General features: G+C 41.9%; 1 protein-coding gene across 1 annotated transcript; it reads left to right on the plus strand.

Annotated features, from left to right (window-relative positions):
• The first annotated feature begins 5,383 nt into the window (after positions 1-5,383).
• LOC309540307 (palmitoyltransferase ZDHHC12-like) lies at positions 5,384-26,252 on the plus strand. The gene is made up of 6 exons (XM_082237089.1): positions 5,384-5,659; positions 14,579-14,675; positions 17,976-18,128; positions 19,272-19,444; positions 21,396-21,561; positions 25,132-26,252. The coding sequence occupies exons 1-6, from the start codon at positions 5,631-5,633 to the stop codon at positions 25,324-25,326; spliced, it is 813 nt and encodes a 270-aa protein (XP_082093215.1). The 5' UTR covers positions 5,384-5,630; the 3' UTR covers positions 25,327-26,252.
• Positions 26,253-26,371: the final 119 nt, after the last annotated feature.

A 26,371-nucleotide genomic window follows, 5' to 3' on the forward strand; every position in this document is an offset into this window, starting at 1 on the left:
TCCAGTTTTGTATTCCTGTACTTATCGCTGCAAGCTGCTCCAATTGGAAGAGAACAAATCTCCTCAAAAGGGAAGATACAGGAAATGCCTCACATTCCTTGGTTCCGATTGCTTAGCAACCGTGATTAAGTAGCTAAGTTTCCATAGCAACAACAGCATCTCCAAATCAGCCTAATAAGCCTTGGAACACGGGTTCCCAAACTGTGGCCCGCCAACTTCATTCCAGTGGTCCACAATATTTCTGTAAAAATAAAATTAAAGATCATGCAGAACCCAGCACAGTGCATTACAATTGCTACAACCAGCAAAAAAATCTTTATGTGGTCCACCAATAACCTGTTTGGGGACCATTACCTTAGAATGCTGCCTCCATGCTTTGTTTTCTAACTTTCTTTATAAATGTCAATTTTTTATTTTTTATTTAAAGAAAGCTAAGAGTCCAGCCCTTCTGCTGCGGGGGTGGGGTAAGTAGGTAGGAGATGAAAGTGAAGATGAACTACAAAGTGTTCAAAGTTCTACCCCAAAATGAACTTAATTGACCTTTAGTTTTTTGATAATTATGAGGACTACTTTCAGATGCATTTCAGAGATTTTTGAACTAGTTCATTCCAAGCACTGTTTTGAATTCCCATGTTAGTTCCAACTCCTTGACCTGAGAGGATAAACGACTTATTATTATTATTATTATTATTATTATTATTATTCTCTTATCCCCCAAGTGCATTTAGCAGGGGTGTCAGTGGTCTGGCAATCTTCCCCATAAGGTTCCCATAAGGTTCAAAGCAGCCATTTTAAACACTACCTTGTCTCACTGAATCAAGTGAGGAAGAAGCCAGTAGCCAATGCTGTGTAACAAATCTTAAAAGGACTTAAAAACCAAGCACTTGTAACATTTGTCTTGCTGTTGAGACAAATGCTCTCTCATTTCACTGGTTATATTGCAGACCTAAATGCAGACAGGAATGACAAATGTGGCAGAGATTACTGTAATTGTCAAACATAATGCAGGTGTCCTTCATAAATGTCAGCTATGTAACAATGGTTCCTAAGAGATTGGAGTTTTACAAACCTGAACATTCTATAAGCATTCATCATTGAAACAGACGAAGTGTCATCCCTATAGGCCAAAACAATGCCAAGCGTTCTCAACCAGACACGTCCAGCCATCCCCAATTCTAAAATGGAAAACAGAATATTTGTTTTTAAATTATCATGGGAAGTCAAAGCAGAGTCCTACAGACTGGTTTGCAGATTTCAGCCAGAACCTCATTCTTTTTCCTCAGCATTTTCCAAAGGAAAAAGTAATAAAATGAACTATTTCAGAGAAGGGAGAAATGCCATGGTTTTCCCTAAGGAAAATTGCTGTCTCTTAGCAAGTTATATTAGGGTTCCGCAGTTGGTAGATAGACCTATGTAGACAGATATTAAAATAAATTGGCCAGTAAAATAGTAATCATGACACATTTTTCTCTTCAGTATAATCTTTCCACATGGAGCCAATTTCTGTTTAGATGAAGAAACAGTAGGAAGTTCTCGGAACAGCAATATCATACACTGTGAATAAATGTATTTAATTATCATGGATAGGATTATTCATCAGACTGTTCATGGACTTTTACAATATTCATCAGAGTGCTCTGAAATCAGACACATTTCTGTATGTGAGTAATTTGGCATATAATGCTAGTGGCTGCTATGAGGATAGAGTAAGGTTTGGGAAATTAATATATTCAATTTACAAACGATAATACCAAAGACAAGGTTTCATCTGGTAACCATTTAGCAAGTGAATTATTCATCAATGGAGCTTGATTTGAACTTTAAATGTTCAAGTTTCAACAAACTATCATGCTGTTCTTGTGATCAATCATAGTGGGAGGTATAGTTAGCAAAGTGTCATCTCTCCAGCCTGCAAAACCTTAGATTCTTCAGTTTCTCCAATCTCTGGAGAAAAAGTAGCAGGAAGGTGCTGTACCTGTGTGAGGTTGTCCAATGAGTTTATCCAACCAAGGCTCCCTTTGCCATGGCTTATTTTGAACCCAGCTCAGTAGAACTTACCTCAGAGCCTGTTTGGAATACCGGGGTTCAGTCCTGAGTTGGAACATTGGAACATGTTCTTGGACTCCAACTCCCATCAGCTCCAGCTAGTATGGGCAATGCTCCAAAATAATGGATGCTATAGTCCAGACATGTTCAACTGGTTGACCGCGATCAACAGATGGATCCCTGGGGTGATCCTGGTTGATTGCAGGATTAAATAAAGTGGGCAAGGAATGTCATGGCCCCCGGCGCTCGTCCCTCCACTGCAGGTATGGCTGGTGATCGATTTTCTGTATACAGTGGTACCTCAGGTTACAGACGCTTCAGGTTACATACACTTCAGGTTACAGACCCCGCTAACCCAGAAATAGTGCTTCAGGTTAAGAACTTTGCTTCAGGATGAGAACAGAAATCATGCTCTGGCGGCACGGTGGCAGCAGGAGGCCCCATTAGCTAAAGTGGTGCTTCAGGTTAAGAACAGTTTCAGGTTAAGTATGGACCTCTGGAATGAATTAAGTACTTAACCCGAGGTACCACTGTACTCCCCTAAAAGAAGCTTAAGAACACTGACCCCTCCCCAAAAAAGCTCAACAACTCTGGGCAATCCACCCCACCCCCCACTCGTCCTCCTTGCAATGACAATGGGTAGATCACTTCCATTTTTTTAATATACTGGGAGTAGATCGCAGTCTCTTGGGAGTTGGGAGTATAGTCCATCAACATATAGTGAGCATCACGTTGATTATCCCTGACCTAATTTTTTTAATCCAACTCCTTTTCTAGTTGACACAGAACAACTATACTCAGTGTTCCACCCTTCTGCCCTTTTCTTTTCCTTTTTTCTTCTGTCTTCTATTTTTAGTAATTCCACAGAGGCCCAATGCTGTAACAAGATGCTCATCAAATATGAGAAGCCTCTTTTGTCCACAATGTGGGTTTTCAACCATGCAAATGGATGATGCATCTGTTTTTGAAAACATCGAGTTTTTCATTTATATTTTTTTTCTCTTTCATTTTGATTATACCATTGTTCCAGGTCATCTTAATATATCACTGGTACAATATTTTGGGAAACACTTGTATCCGAGTAAGTATTCGCCAGTTAATGGTAACCTTTTCCATATGCCACACTCACCACAACCCAAGGTCTTGTTTCTTTAATCAGGTGGCTTATTTCCAATTTTGCAACCCACTGGGTGTTGGAAAATGCCCAGGGGTGCCTGCAAACCCCCGGAACTCCAAGCGTCCTCCGGTATGCGCAACCCTGGAAAAGGCATCTCCCCCATTCTCCAGTGCGCTCAGCGACATAAATCAGATGATCTATGCACACTAATCTTCTAGCTTAACACAGCAAGAAGCGTGAAACATCATAGTCTAATCTACTATTTATTTACACACTATGTACAGACAAAGGCATAATGGCGTCTGTTCTCTCCAGCTCTCAGAGAACAAACAAAACAAAGCAAAAGCAAAAGTACAGACAACAAAAGAGAGAAGGCTGTCTTCTGTTCCCACCGTCTTCTCAGACAGGCATGTGAATTATACCAATCACAAAATGCAGCATCGGAGGAGTGAAATTGCTAACACTGGGGTGGCAGGGAGACCTGTTTGAAAGAAGACGTTATATGAGAAATCATTAGGTGGGGAAAAGTTTACCTCCCAACTACCTGTTCTCCCCTGCAGATGCCCTCCATCCCTGCTTTAATATTTTTAGATGAACACAAATTTGGCAACCCCCTATTTGCCTCATAATTCCACATCACAATTAGACTAATTTGTTTTATTACTTATTGAAACTGTTATCTCCAAGCAGCGTTATCCAATAGGCATGTGCAGTGCTTAAAAGACTGAGTACACTGCTCCTGCTGACAGAACAGACATCCCAGGTTTGTGCATATCATCATGGTCCTAAACCACAGTTTGGCATGTTGCTCTTGTAGAACTCAACAGAGGGGAGGCCGAGGACAAAGCTAGAGTTAGATGGCTCTGACTGTCATTGCCTCTTGCTCCACCTACTGTTTGGGTCCTCCCTGCCCTCTGCCCCACCAGTGGGGATGGGTGGGAGATGTAAGACCCGCTGCAAAAGAGCCAAAATCTCAGCCCCCCCCAAACTGCCCCCTAACAACTTCCCTGCCTAAAACTGCAAAAACAAAGGATTGTCCAAAAAAAAAAGATAGACCACAATACATCATTGGTAGACTAGTTTTGCTTGTGCAGACCATATATATATGAACAAATACATATTTGGTACTAGTGTGTGGTTTATCTGATATACATAGTAGCGATCTACTTTCTCTGCCCATGAGAGAAATATTACCAGATGTTTTACATTTAAGAAACTGTTTTAGAAAAACTGAACTCTTTTTAGGGCTCGTCAATACTTCCATTCACCCCACTGCTTTCCCCCAGGAAAACCCATGGTTTAGTACCCATGGCAATTGGGTTTTTCACGGATTGCTGTTTGTTCTGATTTAGCACAAAAGAGCGGGTTTTCCATGGGAAAGTTGTGGGACGAAGGCAAAACCACTCAGACCCTTGCCTAGAAAGCATGGGGCAAGTGGAAAATTGCCTGGATGCATGCTTTCTAGCCCTTATAGATTCTGTTTTACTGAAACCTCACCCTATATAGGTTGTGTTGGAAAATCCGTCTAAAAATATTGCACAAATTTGGGTTGGTAGGCTCTCCAGTCTTGGGAAATCCAAAATGTACCCTTTTCCCAGATTCATACTCACAATTCATACTCACAGGAGAGAGAGAGAGAGAGAGAGAGAGAGAGAGAGAGAGAGAGAGAGAGAGACCTCCCTTTCCCAGGTCTCTGCCACACTGCAGTGCCCTGAAAAAAATTGCACCTGCCATCCATCTTTGAGTTCTGCAGCTATTTAAAGCACAGGAGTTTACTGAGGGACAGGCGCTGGCAGTGTCAATGTATATAGGTAGCTGCACCAAGTGAAATGCAGAAGGAGGTAGGAGTCTTCTTTGTGTTAACATCCATGAATCTCTCTTCTTCATCATTCAATATCTGACAATGAGGATAAATCCAGAGAGGTATGGGGTAGTGACTTGTGTGTGTGCGAAATATTTTAGAATGTGTGTATACTTGTGTTATTATAATCCATGTTATTGAAAGTTTGATTTGATGAGGAAGAGGAACCTAGTAGAACAGAGAGATGTGGGTACAGGAAGAGATGGATACAGAAAACTGTTTTATTTTTTCTGTTCATGCAAAAGTTGTCAAGTATCTGCTGAAAGCTTTAATAAGATAACAAACAAACAAAATTGTGCTTGGAAGTATACTACGTGCTGTACATTACTTAAAATTCACATGTCGGCCCACATGATCACAATCCCTCTTATTTCCATGTACACACAATGGAGGATATACAAGCAATTGGTTCTGTGGAACTGGAGCAAGGCAAGAATTAACATGGGAATGCAACCTTTGGATTGCACCCAGGAGCTGAAGCATCAACGACAGCAGAGGAAGTAGCAGCGGCAGCCACTAATCCTGCTCTAACGCCACAGCAGCTTGTCATTCCAGTGGATCTGCTAATGGAGCTACAAACTGCCTGTGTCTCTCAGGAAACCACACATGGAAATGTCCCAGCGAGTCTGGAGGAGGTAAGATACTGATCCCCAAATACAAAGTAAATTTCATCAGTTATGTTCCTGAAGGTTCAGGTGTTTCGTATTATGATAGGTGAGAATTAAATGGAGGGTGGGGAGAGAATGGTAATGTAAATTTTAAATCAGATGGTTTGTTTTGTTTCATGTACCCATGCATGTTCATGGATTCATTATACAAATCAAGTGTCTGGAAATCAAATAGCTTTCTAATTCAGAATTCCCAACGGAAATAGTAACAGAGCCCTGCAAACAGAATAGCTATGTGCCTCATTTGGACTTAAACATTGCTGTTTTTCTTTCGTTACAACCTTTATATCATTTGGTTGCATAATGACATTTTCAGAGCAAATGAATATCACAGTCTATTTTAATCTTATCTGAGTACCTAGAAACACCAAGGGTGGCATAACATTTGCAAAACATTCTATAACATTGGCAAAACATTTCAGCTTTGGGATTCCGAGCAGTTCAGGCAGCCAGAAGTCCAGATTAAAAAAAAAGAAGACAACAACTGTCTTGGTATTTGGAGTTGTTGTTGTCATCACCCAGAAAAAGCCACTGGCTATTACAACTCAATGAAAGTAAGGTAGTTGTCAAGAATGAAATGACTTGCTGTCAGGATGACTTCTAGGTACTTAAAGGATTCTGGGCAGAGACTCACAACACACATTTGCATTGAAATATAGCATGCCCCTAGGAAAATTAATATGGTTCTCATTAGCACTGCACTTTGCTGCCCACCCAGCCATGTTAAAACAAATTTTAAGGGGGAAAGGGAAGGGGCAGCAGATCAGAGGACCCTGTGCTACCCACTAACGATGTCTTTGTTTGCCCTCATGGTTTGAACAGCTTTGGATATCATACTGCATAGCTTCATTTGAGCCAGGGTTCACCCAGGTTCAAATAATTATTATAGGGCCAGGTGTCATATGTAAGTGCCTTTATACATCTGCATGTATAAATGAGGAGCAAGCAGATCGCCAGGAGGCAGGGGCTTATCCAGGTCTTGCTCCCTTGTTGACCTTGCCTGTGGTTGGACAACAACTGGGAATACCCCACTACTGAAGCCTGACCCCTTATAAGAGAACCCAGTTCTTTAGGACAATGTGACAATTTGTAGTAACCTTCCCCATCCTGGGGCCTCCAGGTGCGTTGGGTGCTGCGCTTAGCAGAGGCTGATGGGAATTGTAGTCCCTAACATCTGGAGATCACCAGGTTAGGTGAGGCAGAACTGAAGGAGCACAAAGAGAATCAGGATGGAGCAAGCCAGATGCTAGAGAGCTGGAAATAAAGCAAAGCAGGAACTGGGGAGGGGGAAGGAGGGAAGCTGGAGCCTAGCAGGCTTGGCTAGAATTTCTCAACTGCTTGTAAACATGTAGCCCAATAGGATGTGTTTCATAAAGCAGATGGCTCTTTGCATTAATATTAAGCCTTAATGTGCTAATTCAAGGTTCTCAGAAACCCTAGACACAAGTCACCTTTCTTTTAACTTCCTCTTGACCCTTTCTCTTGCATGCTTCCTTTAGTTATCCTCTTTTACAAACAAACTTTGTTTTCCCTTGATTCGTGTCCAAAAATATTCTGGTTTTGATCTTTGTCAGCAACAAGCAGTCATCCATGCACTCACACACTCACTCCTGTGTTATCTTTTCCATTTTTCTTGGGTTCCCTTATATCCATTGCACTGTTCTGTGATCAAATAGCTGCACAGAACTCAGGACTCAAAACCACATGTGGTTCCTGCCAAGATGGCATTCAAGCCTGGGTTGGCATTTGCATACCCTCCAACATTTCTCCAATGAAAATAGGACATCCTAAGGAAAAGCAGGACATTCTGGGATCAAATCAGAAACCAGGACGGCTTCTCTAAATGAGGGAAGTCCCTGGAAAATAGGGACACTTGGGTGGTCTGCATTTGTTGGGGCTCATAGTCATCAGTGCCTAGAACAGCAGGGGGAAAGGAATGTTACTAGACCTAAACACATTTATTTAAAACCAAGCTGTACCAAATTCAGTGGTATTCATTCATTCGCTAGCCTAGACCCAGTTTAAAGTGCATGCATCATACATAATCTGTGTGAGAAACATTTTCAGAATCTGGCCATAAGATGGGCACTTCCTGCATTTTATGGCCTCCCTCATGGTGAACTCCCTGTCCGGTTAGTATACGGGATTTTTTACAGAGCCTGGTGCCATGCCATCAGGTTCAGTGGGTTCCTGCCTACCAGCCTCAGGTTCAGGGCTCCCCTGATTACCGGCATAAGGCTGAGAGCCAGGTACCCAGACTGGTTCCTAAGCCATTGACAAATTGGCTCTGATGGTGTCCTGGTCACTGCTGGACTATGGAATCATAACATTCTGGTTGTTTCGGTTGTAAGTGCTTAGGCTTACTAACAAGCTGAGTTACATTAGGGTGTGGGAAGGAAGGGATTGTGTCAAAGATTCCACAGGAAAAGTGGACTTTATGGAGGTGAGAGAGGTAGCATTCACAGGTGTTTGGGGGTGTGATTCCAACCTATGGGGCAACAAGGTAGAAAGGGTGGGGGCTTTTAAGGGAACAGGGGATCTCCAGATGGCAGAGGGTGGTGGGGCCTTAATTCTTTGAAGGGTAAAAGCAAACCCCCTCCAGCAGTGACCCAGCTCAACTAAGCTACCCCTGCTTCCCTCTGACTAAAAAGATGCTCAGGAGCATATCAAAGAGTCACTGCAGTGTCCTCCAGCTCCTCAACTCAACAAAAGCTCTGAGCCTCTTCTTATAAACTAAAAAAGCCTGTCTAAACTAGATTATACTCTTCTGGGCACGAAGGGGCCATATATTCCCCTTTCTCATCTCTAAATACAGTGGTACTGATGCTTCAGGTTACAGACTCCGCTAACCCAGAAATAGTACTTCAGGTTAAGAACTTTGCCTCAGGATGAGAACAGAAATTGCGTGGCAACAGCAGGAGGCCCCATTAGCTAAAGTGGTACCTCAGATTAAGAACAGTTTCAGGTTAAGAACGAATTAAGTTCTTAACCCGAAGGACCACTGTACTTATGATGGCCAGTGAAAGCCCACCATCATAATACTTCACACACAAAAACCAAGGATTGACTTTAAAGTGAGTAAATTTGTGGTGGTTTTCACGTTTTTCATCATCACAATCCTCTCCCATCCCACAGAAATACCACAGAAATAGAGGACCTTTCTGTTCTTGCGTTTAGCAAAGACTGCTGTGAAATACATAGAAGGTCAGCTTTAAAACAGGTAGCTCAAGCCACAGCGCTTCATGACAACAGTAGAAAAACAGTCCTTCTGCTTAGAATCCCCTTTATACTTGGAATCATTGTTCTTTGCACACAAAAACAATCAACTGGTTGGGGACTATTAAAAAGTGCCTAGGAATAGGCACTTTCAGCCAAATAGTCTGAAAGCATTACAGCTGTCAGGATTTGGAGGTGGGGGCAGGGGTGTATTTGACAGGAAATAAAGCTTATGTTGATGATTTTTTTTTGTAAGGTCTAAGAAGAGGCTGAGTGACTGTGCTGAGAATATGAATAGGCAAAGTGGAAGAAAATCCCTCCATTTTCAAAGGAAAAACATAGTGATTATATTTCATTATAATGGCTGTACAAGCATAAACTAAGCCATATATTAGTAACAGAGCTGAGCTGTCTTCTCAAGGACTGGGAGAAAGGAGTGTGCTGTAACAGGGAGATTAATCACTGGCAAATATTAAGAGATTATGAGGAGAGATTAAAAGATTAAAGGGAAAGACGAAAGGAACCTAAATCTATATATTGTGTCCAGATGACAATATAAGGGGGGGAATGGTTTTCTGTGCACATAAATCACCTGGCTGTACAAAGTAAGAAGTATTAACTATACATGATTGTATTAAGGACTGTTAAATGGAAATATAAGGAGTCATCATTCATTTATATGTCTGAATGGAGTTTGAACCATGACTAGCCCATTGAGCTCAATGCTGGAAGGTATCATTAGCACCTATTCTGTTGACTTTGCAAACTTATTTAAAAGGCAGCATGGTTCATAGAATCATAGAATCATAGAGTTGGAAGAGACCACAAGGGCCATCGAGTCCAACCCCCTGCCAAGCAGGAAACACCATCAGAGCACTCCTGACATATGGTTGTCAAGCCTCTGCTTAAAGACCTCCAAAGTAGGAGACTCCACCACACTCCTTGGCAGCAAATTCCACTGTCGAACAGCTCTCACTGTCAGGAAGTTCTTCCTAATGTTTAGGTGGAATCTTCTTTCTTGTAGTTTGGATCCATTGCTCCGTGTCCGCTTCTCCGGAGCAGCAGAAAACAACCTTTCTCCCTCCTCCATGTGACATCCTTTTATATATTTGAACATGGCTATCATATCACCCCTTAACCTCCTCTTCTCCAGGCTAAACATGCCCAGCTCCCTTAGCCGTTCCTCATAAGGCATCGTTTCCAGGCCTTTGACCATTTTGGTTGCCCTCCTCTGGACACGTTCCAGTTTGTCAGTGTCCTTCTTGAACTGTGGTGCCCAGAACTGGACACAGTACTCCAGGTGTGGTCTGACCAGAGCAGAATACAGTGGCACTATTACTTCCCTTGATCTAGATGCTATACTCCTATTGATGCAGCCCAGAATTGCATTGGCTTTTTTAGCTGCCGCGTCACACTGTTGGCTCATGTCAAGTTTGTGGTCAACCAAGACTCCTAGATCCTTTTCACATGTACTGCTCTCAAGCCAGGTGTCACCCATCTTGTATTTGTGCCTCTCATTTTTTTTGCCCAAGTGCAATACTTTACATTTCTCCCTGTTAAAATTCATCTTGTTTATTTTTGCCCAGTTCTCTAATCTGTCAAGGTCGTTTTGAAGTGTGATCCTGTCCTCTGGGGTGTTAGCCACCCCTCCCAGTTTGGTGTCATCTGCAAATTTGATCAGGATGCCCTTGAGTCCATCATCCAAGTCGTTGATAAAGATGTTGAATAAGACCGGGCCCAAGACAGAACCCTGTGGCACCCCACTAGTCACTCTTCTCCAGGATGAAGAGGAACCATTGATGAGCACCCTTTGGGTTCGGTCAGTCAGCCAGTTACAAATCCACTGAGTGGTAGCATAGTCAAGACCGCATTTTACCAGCTTCTTTACAAGAATATCATGGGGCACCTTGTCAAATGCCTTGCTGAAATCAAGGTAGGCTACATCCACTGCGTTCCCTTCATCTACTAGGCTTGTAATTCTGTCAAAAAACGAGATCAGGTTAGTCTGACATGACTTATTTTTCAGAAATCCATGCTGACTATTGGTGATCACAGCATTCCTTTCTAGGTGCTCACAGACTGTTTGCTTAATGATCTGCTCCAGAATCTTCCCTGCTATTGATGTCAGACTGACTGGGCGGTAATTATTTGGGTCCTCTCTTTTCCCCTTTTTGAAAATAGGGACAACATTTGCCCTCCTCCAGTCTGCCGGGACTTCGCCTGTTCTCCAGGAATTCTCAAAGATGACTGCCAGTGGTTCTGAGATCACATCTGCCAGTTCTTTTAATACTCTTGGATGCAGTTCATCTGGCCCTGGAGACTTGAATACATCTAAACTAGCCAAATATTCTTGTACTATCTCCTTAGTTATTCTGGGCTGTGTTTCCTTTGCTGAATCATTTGCTTCAAATTCTTCAGGTCGGGCATTGTTTTCTTTATCGGAGAAGACTGAGGCAAAGAAGGCATTGAGTAGTTCAGCCCTTTCTGTGTCCCCTGTTTGCATTTCACCATCTTCTCCTCTGAGTGACCCCATTGTTTCTTTGTTCTTCCTTTTGCTACGAACATACCCATAAAAGCCTTTTTTGTTGCTTTTAACCTCTCTAGCAAGCCTGAGTTCATTCTGTGCTTTAGCTTTTCTGACTTTGTGTCTACACGTGCTGGCTATTTGTTTGAATTCCTCTTTGGTGGTTTCCCCCCTTTTCCATTTTTTGTACACATCCTTTTTTAATCTTAATTCAGTTAAAAGTTCTTTAGATAGCCACCCTGGCTTCTTTAGGCACCTTCCATGTTTCCGTCTCATTGGTATTGCCTGACGTTGTGCTTTTAGTATCTCCCTCTTAACAAACTCCCAGCCATCATGAACTCCCTTTCCTTTTAGTATTGTTGTCCATGGGATCTCACCCAGCACTTCCCTAAGTTTTATGAAGTCGGCTTTCTTAAAGTCAAGAAATTGAGTCCTAGTATGCTTGGCTGCTCCTTTCCGCTGTATAGTAAACTTCAGAAGAGCATGATCACTCGCGCCTAATGATCCTTCCACTTCTACCCCACTAACCAGGTCATCAACATTGGTTAGGACCAGATCTAAAATGGCTGTTCCTCTTGTTGCTTCTCCCACTTTCTGGACAATGAAGTTGTCTGCAAGGCCAGTGAGGAATCTGTTTGACCTTATGCTCTTGGCTGAGTTTGACGTCCAACAAATGTCCGGGTAATTGAAGTCCCCCATTACTACTATCTCCCTTCCTTTTGCATGCTTGGCCATCTGTTCCAGGAAGGCATCATCTATGTCCTCCGTTTGGCTTGGGGATCTATAGTAAACTCCCACAATGAGGTCTCTGTTATTCTTCTCTCCCTTAATTTTGACCCAAATGCTCTCACTTTGGCTTTGAGGATCTAAATCTTGGATCTCTTCACAGGTATACACATCCCTGACATATAACGCCACTCCTCCTCCTTTCTTGTCTGGTCTGTTTCTCTGAAATAGATTGTATCCCCCCATTATTACATTCCAATCGTGGGACTTATCCCACCAGGTTTCAGTGATGCCTATTATGTCATATTTAGTTTGCTGTACCAAGAGCTCAAGCTCATCTTGTTTATTTCCCATGCTTTGTGCATTAGTGTACAGACATTGAAGTCCATTAATCATTCCCCCGTGTCTCTTATTTAAGGATTTTTTCCTCCCACCACTAGGTCCGCGTGCTGTTGGCTCCATTTGGTCTATGACATTTGGATGATCATCTTCATTAATTGATAGACTCCTACCTTCAGGAGCACTGTCTCCCTCCCCCACATTAGTCAGTTTAAAGCCCTCCTGATGAGGTTTCTGAGATTTTTGGCAAAAACATTTCTCCCAACCGTTGTGAGGTGCAGCCCATCACTTGCCAGAAGTCCATCTTCAAGAAACTGCAGTCCGTGATCTAAGAATCCAAACCGTTCCTGTTTACACCATTTGCGGAGCCAGCTGTTCACTTCCACTATTTTCCCCTCTCTCCCTGGGCCACGTCGTTCAACTGGGAGGACAGATGAGATGACAATTTGTGCATTTAGTTGCTTCAATTTCCTGCCGAGAGCCTCGTAGTCTCTTTTGATCTTCTGGAGGCTATTGCTTGCAGTGTCATTGGTTCCCACATGAACCAATGGTTGACGGTCCCAACTGCAAATGTGAGCTCACCAGTGGTAAGAACATCTTTTAATCTGGGGAGATTGTCCAGTAGGAGGTCAGAGATAGTCCTTACCTTTCTCCATGTTCAGGAGAAGATCTAGCAGTCTCCTAGCATTAGTCTGAGCCACAGAAGCTTTCAGATTCTCCAAAACTACTTCAGACACAAGACTTGATCCCTCCCTAAATTGGGTGAGGGAAAGGATCAGTGATCAGCACTGATCATGGCTGTCTACTAATGGTGGTCAAAATTTGTATATATTTGGACATGGAAATTAAGAAGGAAAAGCATGTGAGAAACCTTTTCATATAACCATTCATCACATAAAAATGTCAGCCCCAAAAGCAGTCTTTTATATTCACCCTAAGGCAGTCTTTACATACAATTTCCTAATGGGTTTAACCTTCAGGTTAACATATCATGAACATCACGTGTACCTATCTATGCGCAATTAGCATACACATGCCAATTTAGCTGTGTATACACCCATTGGGACACCATAGTTGATCAATAGCTTCCGGACATGTGTTGTTGAATAGATATGTGTCAAAATAGCCACGTGTTTTCTTATCACACATGGCATAGTGTAGAAATAGAGAAGTGTGATCCATGCACCTGTGCAGCTCCTTGCCATTTGGGGGTTGCCCTTCCTAGTGGACTGTGCAATACAGTCCACCCAATTGCTACATTTTCAAATAGTGTTTTTTTGAAAACCTCACAATATTGCAATGCTGCTCATTCCTTGCTGTCATGGAGTCTATGAAAACACATGGGTGGGAGCCTCAGACTCAGGAGCCAAATGCTGCTGTGAGTACTTCCTTCCCCATCCCCTGCTTGCCCCCATGTGTCCCAGTCACTCGCTGAGATCCTTTTCCTCCTCCCTGTTGTCCTGCCAGCTCCTGACACTTTTATACATTGACTGAACTGTGGTGCAGTAAGCTCCACCTCCACAGAGAAGCTGGCTTTTAGAGGACCTTGCCTTATACTGCAGTCAGTTTCCTGTAGGGCTGAGGAGACAAAAGTACCCTGGAAGACTCCTCCTCTGACTCAAAGTAAGGTGGCAAGGCTGTGTTCTCAAGTGAGGAGAGCCTTGAAGATGGTCCTGGCAGCTCTTCCCTCACTGAAGGTTATCCTTCTCTGAGTCCATTGCACAGCGCAGGGTCTCTGAGTCATGACAGAAGAGTTTAAACCTCCCCACCTTACCACACCTCACTGTCATGCCATCAGGAGGAAATACTTCATTAGTGCCATTTTTCATTTTTTTTAAAAAAAAGTTTCTAGTTCTTAAGGCATTGACGATATGCATGAAAGTTTGTGCTGCAGTCTCAGGATCCATAAGGATGTCTTACTAAGGTTTTCGGTGATGGGTGTTAAGGTTCCAGGCCCCTTCATGGCTTTATTTATACTAGAGCTTTCTGCTTGTGTAACAGCAGCATTGGACACAACACAATTGCTGTGTGATTGAGATACTGTGACCATTATCATATTTGTCATTGTGTTTTATTTTCAGATCATGGAAGTTTAGCTCTCCTGGTGAATCAAAGGTGGCCGTCCTTTTCTTTTACAGTTGCACATTTCTGTGGGGCTACCCAACTTACCTGTTTTGGGTAAGGCAATCATGGTCTTGTTCAAAATACGGCTCTTCCTTGTGCCCGTTGTATAGAATAATAGTGAAAAGGAAAAGAGTTGCTTTCCATGAAAGCCTTGGTCTCATATGGCAATTAGCCCCACATACACCAATGCTCTCTATTTAAGGGACTGCCTTTTCCCTACAAGAAAGGTGGTAAAATAAAGACTCTAATCATTATATAGCTATGGGTATAGATAAAGATATAGTTGTATAATTTGTTGAATCAGAATTAGAATTCAATCCTTCAAAGGCTTATTCTTATATCTCATGATGGAGCAAACTATTTTGGTAATGCCGTTGACCTCCTGCTTTCAGATTGGAGAAATATATTAGTAGTAGCATGCTAAGAATTGCATTAGGATGGCCACTTACACATAGCCAAAAAAAGAGGAAATACATCACACACATAATACATCAAGATGAAAGAGGGCACAGATACGCACATCTTATGCAAATGACAGTTTTTATGTATAGATGCAAATTTAGAAATAATTGCTGTAAGTTAAATGCATCTCACTATAAATGGGAATATTGTGAATATTGTGACCAGGCGATCTTGATCAGTCTGCTGCCCAGCTTCTAACTGCTGATGGACTACTACAAGCCACCTCCCCTGGCTCTCCTTTTTATGTTTCTTTCTTTAAACTGAACTTGGATTTGGCAGCACCACAAACAGAGGACTAGCCTCTGTAAAATAGGACACCTTGCCAACCTAGATTATATAAAATATCATTGTAATATGGAGTTGGAAGAAGATAAATTGGTACCGATATAATCCAGGGCTACCAGTATTTCTGGAAAATAAAGGTAAGAATTGATATACCAGTACACTCAGATCCTGAAACTGTTATTAAGAACAAATTTCTGTGGAATTACATCCAAGCAACTCCTCTTAACAGTATGATAATGATGCAGTTGATTCATGGTGTGCATCACATCAATGCTGAATAATAATGTACAAATGGTTATTTCAAGCCAATATATGTCTATTATTACTTAGCCAAGATCCCAGATTCTAGGCAATTCCCCTTGGTTTACAGAGAAGAAAGGAACAGACAAAAAGAAATCCTGAAAAGAGTTTATCTCAACTGACTCCTTGAAATGCAGCCAATATTAGAAAGTTTATGGTACTTGTTATCTAGTGTGATATCAAACTGTTGCATTCCATTAATATGCTTTTATTTAAATAAATGGTATACATGCCATATCATATGGATATCTGTATCTCACTGACCTGAGAAGGTAGAAGGTTCTGCATTTTCTGGACTTTAATCTATACAATACAGTACAAATATAATACATTATTCTGTTTATATTCCCTGTTGCTCTTTTTATGGGAGGGAGCTGGCTGGAACTTTTCCCAAAGCTTTAGTGTGCAATCCTTGGCTCAGTTTAAGTCAAAGGCACTTCTGTCATTGACTTCATTGGATCATTGGATCAGGATTGCATCTTTAATTCCTTAATCTGAGCATAATTCTTCAGTCAGTTGGCGGGCGTATTATGGAACAAATGGTAGTATTTTATCTGTGCAAAGCAAAATTGTCAAGCTAAATTGAAAACAAAGATCAGAAATATATTCTAGAACAGTACTTAGCTGTAATTTATTAGCATCTTTCACTTTATTATATTTCATGAAATGAGAAAGGGGAATATCTTTGCATTTAAGAGAATAGATGACTACAGTTGTCACAGGATCGATTTTCAGAGCGGCTTTTACAACCTCTAGGCTTTGATACCTACATTTACAAAATGAAATAATCATATTTTCATGAGAAGTGAAGTTTTAAAACATTTTCTATCCAAGGCAAGGGAAAAAAGAAAAGCAGGAATTCAACAGTAACCTCCCCTTTGTTTGCTTCTCCACCAACAGTGATTTCTCTGCCTAATGATTCAAAACGTCTCTGCAAGATGCCTTTCCCTTCACTGTCATTCACGTTATGCATCTCCATAGCTCATTATTGTGGCTATGTATAATTAAACTGACTTTCTGGCATGGCCATACTTCTGGTCCTTACTGTTTAAAGATCTCCACTTCTCTTCTCAACTAAGCAATTGCCTGATTAACATTATTTGAAATCCCAAGATGCTTTTACACTCAGTTTGTAATGATGCCTAAGCAACGATTCATGTAGAAACATGGGAGCCAGTTCCTTGTGTCTGGACCTCATGTTGCTGTGGCAATATCTGTAGAAGGAATAACGTGGAACAGATGGATTACTTATCAGTGGACAATACTGTCCTGGCAAGGAAATATATAATTTGCCCAACCCGTATGGTTCTTTCCTAAAGACTTTAATGGAAAATCTACATGTAAACAGCTCACCCATAGAATCATAGAACTGTAGAGTCGGAAGGGACTCTGGGGATCATGTAGTCCAACCCCCTGCAATGCAGGAAAATATGCAATTCCGTAACATATAAATTGTCACTTTGTCATTTGGAAAACTGATGTGTAGACTAAGCCCTCATTTTGAGGGTGTCTATATCTCCTACAGGCTCAATGTCAGGCGTTGGCATAGTTGAGCAGCTGCTGGATTCTCTGACCTAGCAAAAGGCCCATTGCAAAGCACCACTCCAAGCACCTCCATCTTTGTTAGGCCATCCGCATATATTTAGACACAAAGCTCCATCATTTAACAACAACAACAATTTATTAGTTTTCCCCAGAAGCTAACAGACAGCCAATATGAATCAGGTGCAAGTTACCTCATGCCCTCAAACCCTCACACTGCTTATTTCTCAGAAGCCTGGTGACACAGGAAAACCCACAGCAGGTTTCTTGCCTGTGGCCCACAGAAACCTGAAACTTGGTCACGCCAAGTTGGTTTCCCTTCTTACACATCTCCTTGTGTTATCTCTTCTCAATAAGCTTGCCTACTGTTAGCTCCTTCTGCTTCCTCATACTGCTTGCCTATAATATTCTGTGTCTCTTTCACCTCTCATGTTGAGAAATCTCTCAAGAACTGCTCCTCCAGTTCCATCCAATTCTCGTTTCTGTATCCCCAGTTATGGATTTGTCAGTCCCTAACTGTTGAAAGCCACCTTGAGTAGTACATGGACACTAGAAGAGTGGGATAGATAGCATAGATAGCAGAGAGGTTGGGGAAAGAGAGAGAGATTTCATGTAAACAGTATACATACGTAGGCAGCCAGAGGTCAAGTATATGACTGGTGCTTTTGTACAATGATTTGCATGATATTTCAGTTTGTGTGCCAGTGTATCAGATTAGTTTTGTGTATCAAAGTGTTAAGACATTTGTCTATTTTCATTGCACAGATTATGCCGTTATCTTTTAATACCCTGTGGAACGCCCATGCTACCTTCCTCCTTGGGAATGCTCTGATGTGGTTCCTCTTCTTAAAAGCTTCTATGATGAACCCGGGTTTGCTTCCTCAACACACTGATGAATATTACCAGGCCATCAGACAGGTATTTCTCTCGTACACCTTTGCATATGCAACCATCTCTCACACATTAGTAATAATTCTGTTGCTGAATTGAAAGCATCCTTCTTTTGTCATCATTTTTTATACATGCCTAAATGTTGAAGATAAGAAAATTCAATTAATGCAGGCAGCTAGCAAAGAAAGGCTTCAGCATCTCTGCACACATATCTGGGAGAAAGTCCTATTGACTTAACTTCTGAGTAGACAAGTATAGAATTGTGCTGTTTTGGTGACTGATTTTGTTTTCCACTAAGAAGTCATGTTTTATAATATGATCATGGGTCATCCCGATAGTATAAAACAATGCAACTACATGAAAATATGAGCCATTCCCAATATATAATATGGATTGAATCTTCCTACCACAATTGCTATCCTCGCCTGTCACACCTGTGTGGTGCGCCGCACCCTTTGAGAACCACTGTATTACATGCTTCCTGCTTTGGAAGGGAGAAATTGCACTTTTTGCTGATGCATTTACCATGGAGATGGGTAAACTCATGCAAGTCCACCTAAACATAAAGCATGAACAGCAGCTGAATCACCTGGTTGTCTGAAATGATGCTATTGTCCAAAGCACATATACAAAAGCATTAGATTAGTTGGTGTGACATTACCATATATGAGAGAGTGCTGGAGGGGAAATAGTTAAATAGGTTGCACAGACAGGACCCGGGGGGGTGGAGTCAGTGGGTTTATAAAACCAGTTCTGGGAGGAGTTCGTTGGGAGTTGTGGGTGGGTAGTTGGTTGGATTTCGTGGGTTGGCTGGTTGGGAAAGGCAGTTGGTAACAGAGAGACAGTTAGGGCCGTGGGTTCTTGAGTGTGGGGAGGTAGAAGAGATAGAGAGAGGAAAATAAGAGTAAGAAAGTAAAGAGCAACAACGTTTGGAATGCTGTAAAAGTTTTGTTTGTGTCTGAAATAAAATACACTCTTCTTTATTAATTGAAAAGCTGACTGAGACTGAAATGATTTTACCAGGGAGGACCTGGTTGGTGGCAGCGGATTAGTGGTGTATGGGTCAATAGTCCGTGTGACGACCGGGGGCTCCGTACAAATGCCACAATTGGTTCTTAGATTCTGCCATTGCATTTTAGATTCCATCCTGGGTGTCTTCTTCTTTCTAAGGTGGATTATCTTAATTATTGGGAAGAGGGCAAAATCCTGTTGCCTAGACTATGTCATGTGTGCCACCTTGTGAAACCTCTTCGAGCTAAACATTGTCATATCATCAATCGTTGTGTGTCTGGCTTTGATCATTATTGTCCTTTTATCTACAACAGCGTGGGATACAGGAACAGGTAAGGTAAAGGTAAAGGGACCCCTGACCAGTACAGATGTGCAAAAGATGTGCAAAAGAGATGTCTCCTGTAGCATTTAAGATAGCCTTCCACAACCCATTAGCTTTCAGATGTGTCATCAGTTCCAGCCAGCATTGCCAGCAAGGTGATGGGAGTTGTGACCCACAACAGCTGGAGGGCAAGAGGTTTGGGAAAGATTGTTCAAGATATTTTTGCTCGTCTACTTTATAAGTTTTTAGTAACTAAGCGTTCTCCCCCCCCCTTTTCACAACACCGTCAGATGTTGCACTGTTGATATCTTTCATCAGAAACATTAACATGTGACACAATAAGTCTTTGGATCACCACTGTATCTATCAGCCATCTGTGGCCCTACAATCAGCAGGTGGACCCTGTTGGTGTCACCCCACTTGGGGTATACCCAGCTGGTGGTGACTTGTGTCAGGGCCTTCTCAGTAGTGGCTCCCCATTTGTGAACTGCCCTTTCTAGTGAGCTGCATCAGCCTCCCTCCTTACAAACTTTTTAAGGGGAAAAATAATTTTTTAAAAAATACTTATTGATACCTAGAAAAATTGTAAAGTTTTGATGGTTGAAAGTTCTGTCCGTGATACCACTGAAATTACTGTATTAGTTTAAGCGTAGATTATTACTTTCAGGAGTTTTAAACTGGTTTTTAGAAAGTTGTTCTTAACTGTTTTTTAGAATTTTTAATTGTGTTATTTTAGTATTGAAATGTGTGCTGCCCTTGATTCCTTTGGAGCAGGGTGTGAGATATACATTTAATTAATTAATTGATAAATAAGTCATAAACTTATTTATTTGGCAAAGCCAAAAATGTGGTACACAAAACAGATTTAAACTGAGAAAATGGTTGTGGCTCCTTCCTCCACCCCATGAAACAATGGGGGAATTGATTTTCTGTAAAGGGGGAAATGGTCAATGCCATACTTAGAAATCCAAGACCAGGTATTTAGCGCAGAAGACATGACAATTAAGCTCATGTAAAACCCACTGAAGGCCAGTTGATGGCCTATATTATCAACTACTTGCTTTGAAGTTCATTTTTAATCATATACGCATCCAAGTCACACAGGAGACATTTCCTCAGAAATAAGGTCCTCATAGAAGGCACTACCACAGTTATTTCCCCACATCATCTTTTAAGGGCATATTTATGAAAGGTGAGGGACACGGGTGGCGCTGTGGGTTAAACCACAGAGCCTAGGACTTGCCAATCAGAAAGGTCGGCGGTTCGAATCCCCGCGACGGGCTGAGCTTCCGTTCCTCGGTCCCTGCTCCTGCCCACCTAGCAGTTTGAAAGCACGTCAAAGTGCAAGTAGATAAATAGGTACCGCTCCGGCGGGAAGGTAAATGGCGTTTCCGTGCGCTGCTCTGGTTCGCCAGAAGCGGCTTAGTCATGCTGGCCACATGACCCAGAAGCTGTACGCCAGCTCCCTCGGCCAGAAAAGCGAGATGAGCGCCGCAACCCCAGAGTCGGTCACGACTGGACCTAATGGTTAGAGGTCCCTTTCCCTTTACCTTTTTATGAAAGGTGACCTTGAGCACACTCTGCTACCATTTGAGGTTCTTTTCTGACAGATTTTGTTTTTAATGTGATCCGACTTCATTTAAAAAAAGTGGTGACACAGCAGGAGCCAAGGACTAAATTCACAGAGTAATCAGTACCTCCAGTAAAGAGTACTATAAAGAGAGTGCAGTTTTGGTTAGCTTCTGCTTCCAGGCTGCCCACAGACATCTGGTTGGCTTCTGTGAGAATAGGATGCTGGTTTAGATGGGTCATTGGCTTCATCCTATGGTCTTATGAATTAAATCACCACATCAGCTGCATATGAGAGAGGTTGTTCTAGATACTGACTGAACTTTGCAAAGGCTTTGTTAGCTTTTTACATAGTAGAAGCATTGCTTTGTTTCTGTTTTGCTTCATTCTAGGCCCTATTTTGTAGGATTCCTCACTACTATGTGTCTGAACTCTGTGGTTGGAATATATCTATGCTGGAATTGGTTTAATGTAATGGGACGTAGTATTTTCATCGGGATCGGATTTCTCTTTCTTTCCGTCATTGCCACAACATCAGCAATGATGACTTCACTGTGTGTATGTATTGTCTTGAATGCATATTTTTTTTATTAGCAGGCTTTGGGGAGATGACAAAAATGCTTTTGGCATTATAGCTAGCTATAGGATCAGTCGATAGTTTTTATTAAAAGGATTTTAAAAAATAAAGTAAAAAACGGCAACATTTTAAGGGGTCACCTTTTGTCATCACGGCATCGAAGTAGAGGACTCATAGGAGCATAAATGTTTGCTTTTTAATGACAAATTGGGGGGAGGGGTCTTCGGGGGCCAGCTATGAGCCGCTGGGTAGCCACTGCTGCCCTCAGAGATGGCAGGGGTAGGATTTTCCCACATAGTAAAAAATGAAGCAAAGGCACTGACTCTCTGAGTGGTAAGACAGCACTCATTCTTATCCCAGACCGCATATTGACAAGTCAAAGGGAAAAGACTGTGTGAACCTGAAACATGTCACAGACAGCATGGTCAGTAGTCAGGAATGATGAGAGTTGTAGCCCAAGGACATCTGGAGGCCGAAGTGGTCCCAATCTCCTGCTTTCGGATTTCTGCATTCTGCCTGAGGCAATCATTTTAGTATTTCATAGTATTTAAATGCTGGAGTTGCATATTAAAGCTCACCAGCTTTGTCACATAAAGGGCAGTCTTCTCTCCCTCAGCCATTCACACAGGATGCTGATGTTAGAAAGATTGTTGCCTAAAAGAGGGAGAGCAATAAGTTACAAAAAACCAGATGAGGTTAATGTGTGTTATATATAGTACTGTAGAGTGGGAACAGCAGCTCACTTTAGATAGAACTGTTAATGCCCTCTAGTGTCTCTTTATTGAAAGCCAGAGAGAAAGAGAAGGTTTACACAAATAGGATGCTAAGTAACTGCACTATTTTCGACTGGCTGATTTCAAGTGGGATCATACTGAAAATAAAACAATAGCATGCTTGGTGGGAAATAGATTTAATTTGCAAGGGAGTAAGTTTTATCCAATCCCTTTGGATATACGGTCTTTTACTGTTCTGGTATCTGCATATAAGCATATATTAACTTTGTAACATGTACTGAAGAATAATTTATGTTTTGATATACCACCTGCATAAATAATACAGCTGGCAACAGAAATGATTAAATTGTATGCTTGTATTATTTCTGTTTGGGAGTTTCTACTACCCAATGACAGGATAGTCTGATATCATGGGATGAACTCTCATAAGAAGAATCATTAACTAAGATTACGGGCAGCAGAATATTTGGTAGTTCACTTACGCTACTATTTGTTCCTTATGGTCCTTGCTTCCAGTGTGGTGTAGTGGTTAAGCCAGTGTGGTGTAGTGGTTAAGAGCGGTAGTCTCATAATCTGGGGAACCGGGTTCGCGTCTCCGCTCCTCCACATGCAACTGCTGGGTGACCTTGGGCCAGTCACACTTCTTTGAAATCTCTCAGTCCCACTCACCTCACAGAGTGTTTGTTGTGGGGGAGGAAGGGAAAGGAGATTGTTAGCCGCTTTGAGACTCCTGAAGGGGAGTGAAAGGCGGGATATCAAATCCAAACTCTTCTTCTTCTTCTTCTTCTTCTTCTTCTTCTTCTTCTTCTTCCTTGAACATGGAAAGTTGCCATATACGAGTCAGACCAGTGACTCTCAGCCTCTCCACTAGTTGTGATCCACTTGGCTGGATCTTGAATTTTGGACTTCCACATGCAAAGGACTTATTCTGCCACTGAGCTAGGGCCTTTCCCAGTGGTCCATTAGGGTGAATGGGGCACTGCCCTACCAAGCTCAGTCTGCCCTTGACCAGCCTGCTTTTCTTACTTCCACCCAGCCCACGTTTGTGGCACTGCCTGACAGTGGCCTCCTCCTTAGTTTCAGTGCTGCTCTTGTATACCCTCCAACATTTCTCTGATGAAAATAGGGGTGTCCTATTTCATCACCATAACAACAATAATTTTTATTTATACCCTGTCCATCTGACTGGGCTTCCCCAGACATTCTGGGCATCTTCCAACATTCCCTACACAGGGTTGCCTTGAGATGTATTCTAAAGATTGTATAGTTACTTATCTCCTTGGCTCAGGGGGTCACATAACTCCATCCCCTCCCACATTTTTCCGATAAAAATGGGGACATCCTACCATACCCTCCAACATTTCTCTGATGAAAATAGGGACATCCTAAGGAAAAGCGGGACATTCTGAGATCAAGTCAGAAACCAGGATGCCTTCTTTAAACCTGGAACTGTCCCTGGAAAAGAGTCTGCTCTTGTAGAACTGCGGAGGGAGGAGGATGGGGACAAAACTAGAATTAGATGGTTCTGGCTGTCATTGGCTCTGGCACCACCTGCTGCTGGTCTTCCTACCAGTCCAAATAGTCACTAACCACTGCTGGCCTTTCTCCAAACAGCCGGTCACAAAACTGATGGTAGAGTTAGCAGAGATAAAACCAAGACCTTCTAGATTTGTATCCTGCTGCCCAGTGTGATAAGCAACTTGGTCTTGGGCTGCTACTATACCAACAGGAAAAGGACAAATACATTTTGTTTATGTTTGAATACATCACCCACAGTCATAAGCACTGGAATGTAGAGATGATTCCAACAGACTAGACTAGGAATGGGGATTCTGTGGCCCTCCAGCTACTGCTGAAATACAACTCCCACTATTCCTGACCATTAACCATGCTGGCTGGAGCTGATGGGAGTTGGGAGTCCAACAGCATCTGGAGGGCCACAAGTAGTAGTAGACTACATAGAGGGGGAGCAGCACTTCTTATGTGACCTCCCTCTGCCCAAGTTGCTGCTGTATACCAGGGTGGAGAGGCAACAGAGTGGTGAGGTTGACCAGGTGCAAGCACACCAGTAGTCAATCTGGTGATCCTACCACCATGTTTGCACTGTGTTGGCCTCGCCTTCCCCACCCCCTTCCCTCTTCCCCCTTCTCTGTTCTAGTCTGCAGCCGTGACTCAGCTGGAGGAAAGTCAGGTAAGTGCCATCCACTACCAGCCACAGGTTTCCCACTGCTGGGTTAGACCATAGTTTCCTGTGAACTGAATTTAGAGCTTTGGCTGCTATTGTGATCCTGCCTGACACTCTCACTTGTCTACTTTTGATAGATGATTTACTGTTTTTCTAGTGTCCCAAACTGGCTTCTGCAGAACTTGTCAGACTGTCCCTGTATCTATTGCTGGAACATTTAGCCTAGTCCATATTTAAGTATAGCTTTGCTCTGCTTTCTCAGTTCAGTGACCATTGAAATAATCTATATTGTTTCTTGGTGTATACACATCCTTTCTGTCAAGGACTCTTCTTGGCAGTAAACTAACAACTGTTATATGTGTTGGTAAACTCAAATTATTCAGCTGCTATCCTTTCCCCATTACACCAAAACACCCAAGAGTCTATTGTCTCTGGTCTCCACAGTTTAATTGCAGGTGTTACATACAAGTCAGACATTTATTATAATGATGAATTATTTCACAAAGTTCAGCTGGTCAGCTTGTAGTGTAATGAATCTTAGTTGCAGTACGGTGTCCTCTGCTGCAACAGCAGCAGTGCAAACAGTTTATATGTAAAGCTGAAAGTCAACTCTATGTGTTTCACTTCTAAAGGTTTATATGGCGGCAGTCAACTTAACTACTACAGAATGTCTCAAAACAACGAAGTATGCATATCTCCTGGACCATCAAGGGAAGTTCTTCAATCCATTTGATAGAGGAATTATACTAAACTTTATGGAATTCCTTCACATCATCAAGCCTCTAACAGAGGAGGAACTGAAAAAAGCAGATCTGACTTTGGTATAAAGACTATAGAAGAGTCATGTACTCTATAATATACATCACTTTATCAGTAAAACTGGCGGCATGTAGTGCATGGTTTTGAGCATGGCCTCTCCCTAGGGAAAAGAAATGTCTTGACAGAAACCTTTGCACGTGCATGGAATGTGACAGACCTTTGAACATGTACAGATTGTGAGTATATGTATGGAGTAAATGGACCTTTCTCCTTAAATGCAGGATATGACCTTAAGCACAGCACAGCAACACATTTATTGGTTCATTTTAAAAATTGCATATTTCAGTCATTGTTCCCACCCACCCACAATTCAAGAGAAAGGGCAATAAATTATCGTTGTACAATACACATTTCATTTTCAAACACTATTAATCACTGTGCACATTTCATTCTGCCTTATTCAGTATTAAATATATGCATAGCCTATTATCCATTCTAAGATGCTGATGGAGTTACAACAAAGCTAACATAGAATATAAAATTTCCCCAGCAGTTCTTAACTCAAAATCTAAATACTGTATTACACTGCAGTTTAGTATTTCTATTCAACACTAGATGGTGCTGGCTTACTTTTTTTTACTATGAAGCTGACTTAGAATGTCTTAATAGAGTAAATGTTCAAATACAACAGAACTGGGTGAATTTCAAGTTCAGATTTTGCACTTTTGCACCCTTCCCCCTTATGCTGGCAGGCATGCTGTTATATCCTGCAGAAATGTAATAAAATAGCACCCCGTTGCGGACTCTGTGACTTAGTGACCCTAAGCCTGCATGTTCAAGACTCAACAAATATAATTCTTCTTGGTGTCAAAGGTTAAAAGATTTGCAAGAAATATTTGTGAGGGTTCGTTTTCACTTGTTTGAAGCTTTCTTCTCTTTCATTCCAATGAACTTTTCTGTAGCTGGGGGATATATAAACATATGCATAAAAAAAAACAAAAAGCACTTTTCCTCCTTCAGTCTGTTCACCATGTTATTTTAGATTGGTCTTTTTTGTTCTGGATTTTATATTCTGTACATATTTCTCAGACATTTCAGCGATTTCCACCTGGG

Source organism: Podarcis vaucheri (assembly GCF_965113315.1).
Source record: "Podarcis vaucheri genome assembly, chromosome: 9".
Classification (NCBI taxonomy): Eukaryota; Metazoa; Chordata; class Lepidosauria; order Squamata; family Lacertidae; genus Podarcis; species Podarcis vaucheri.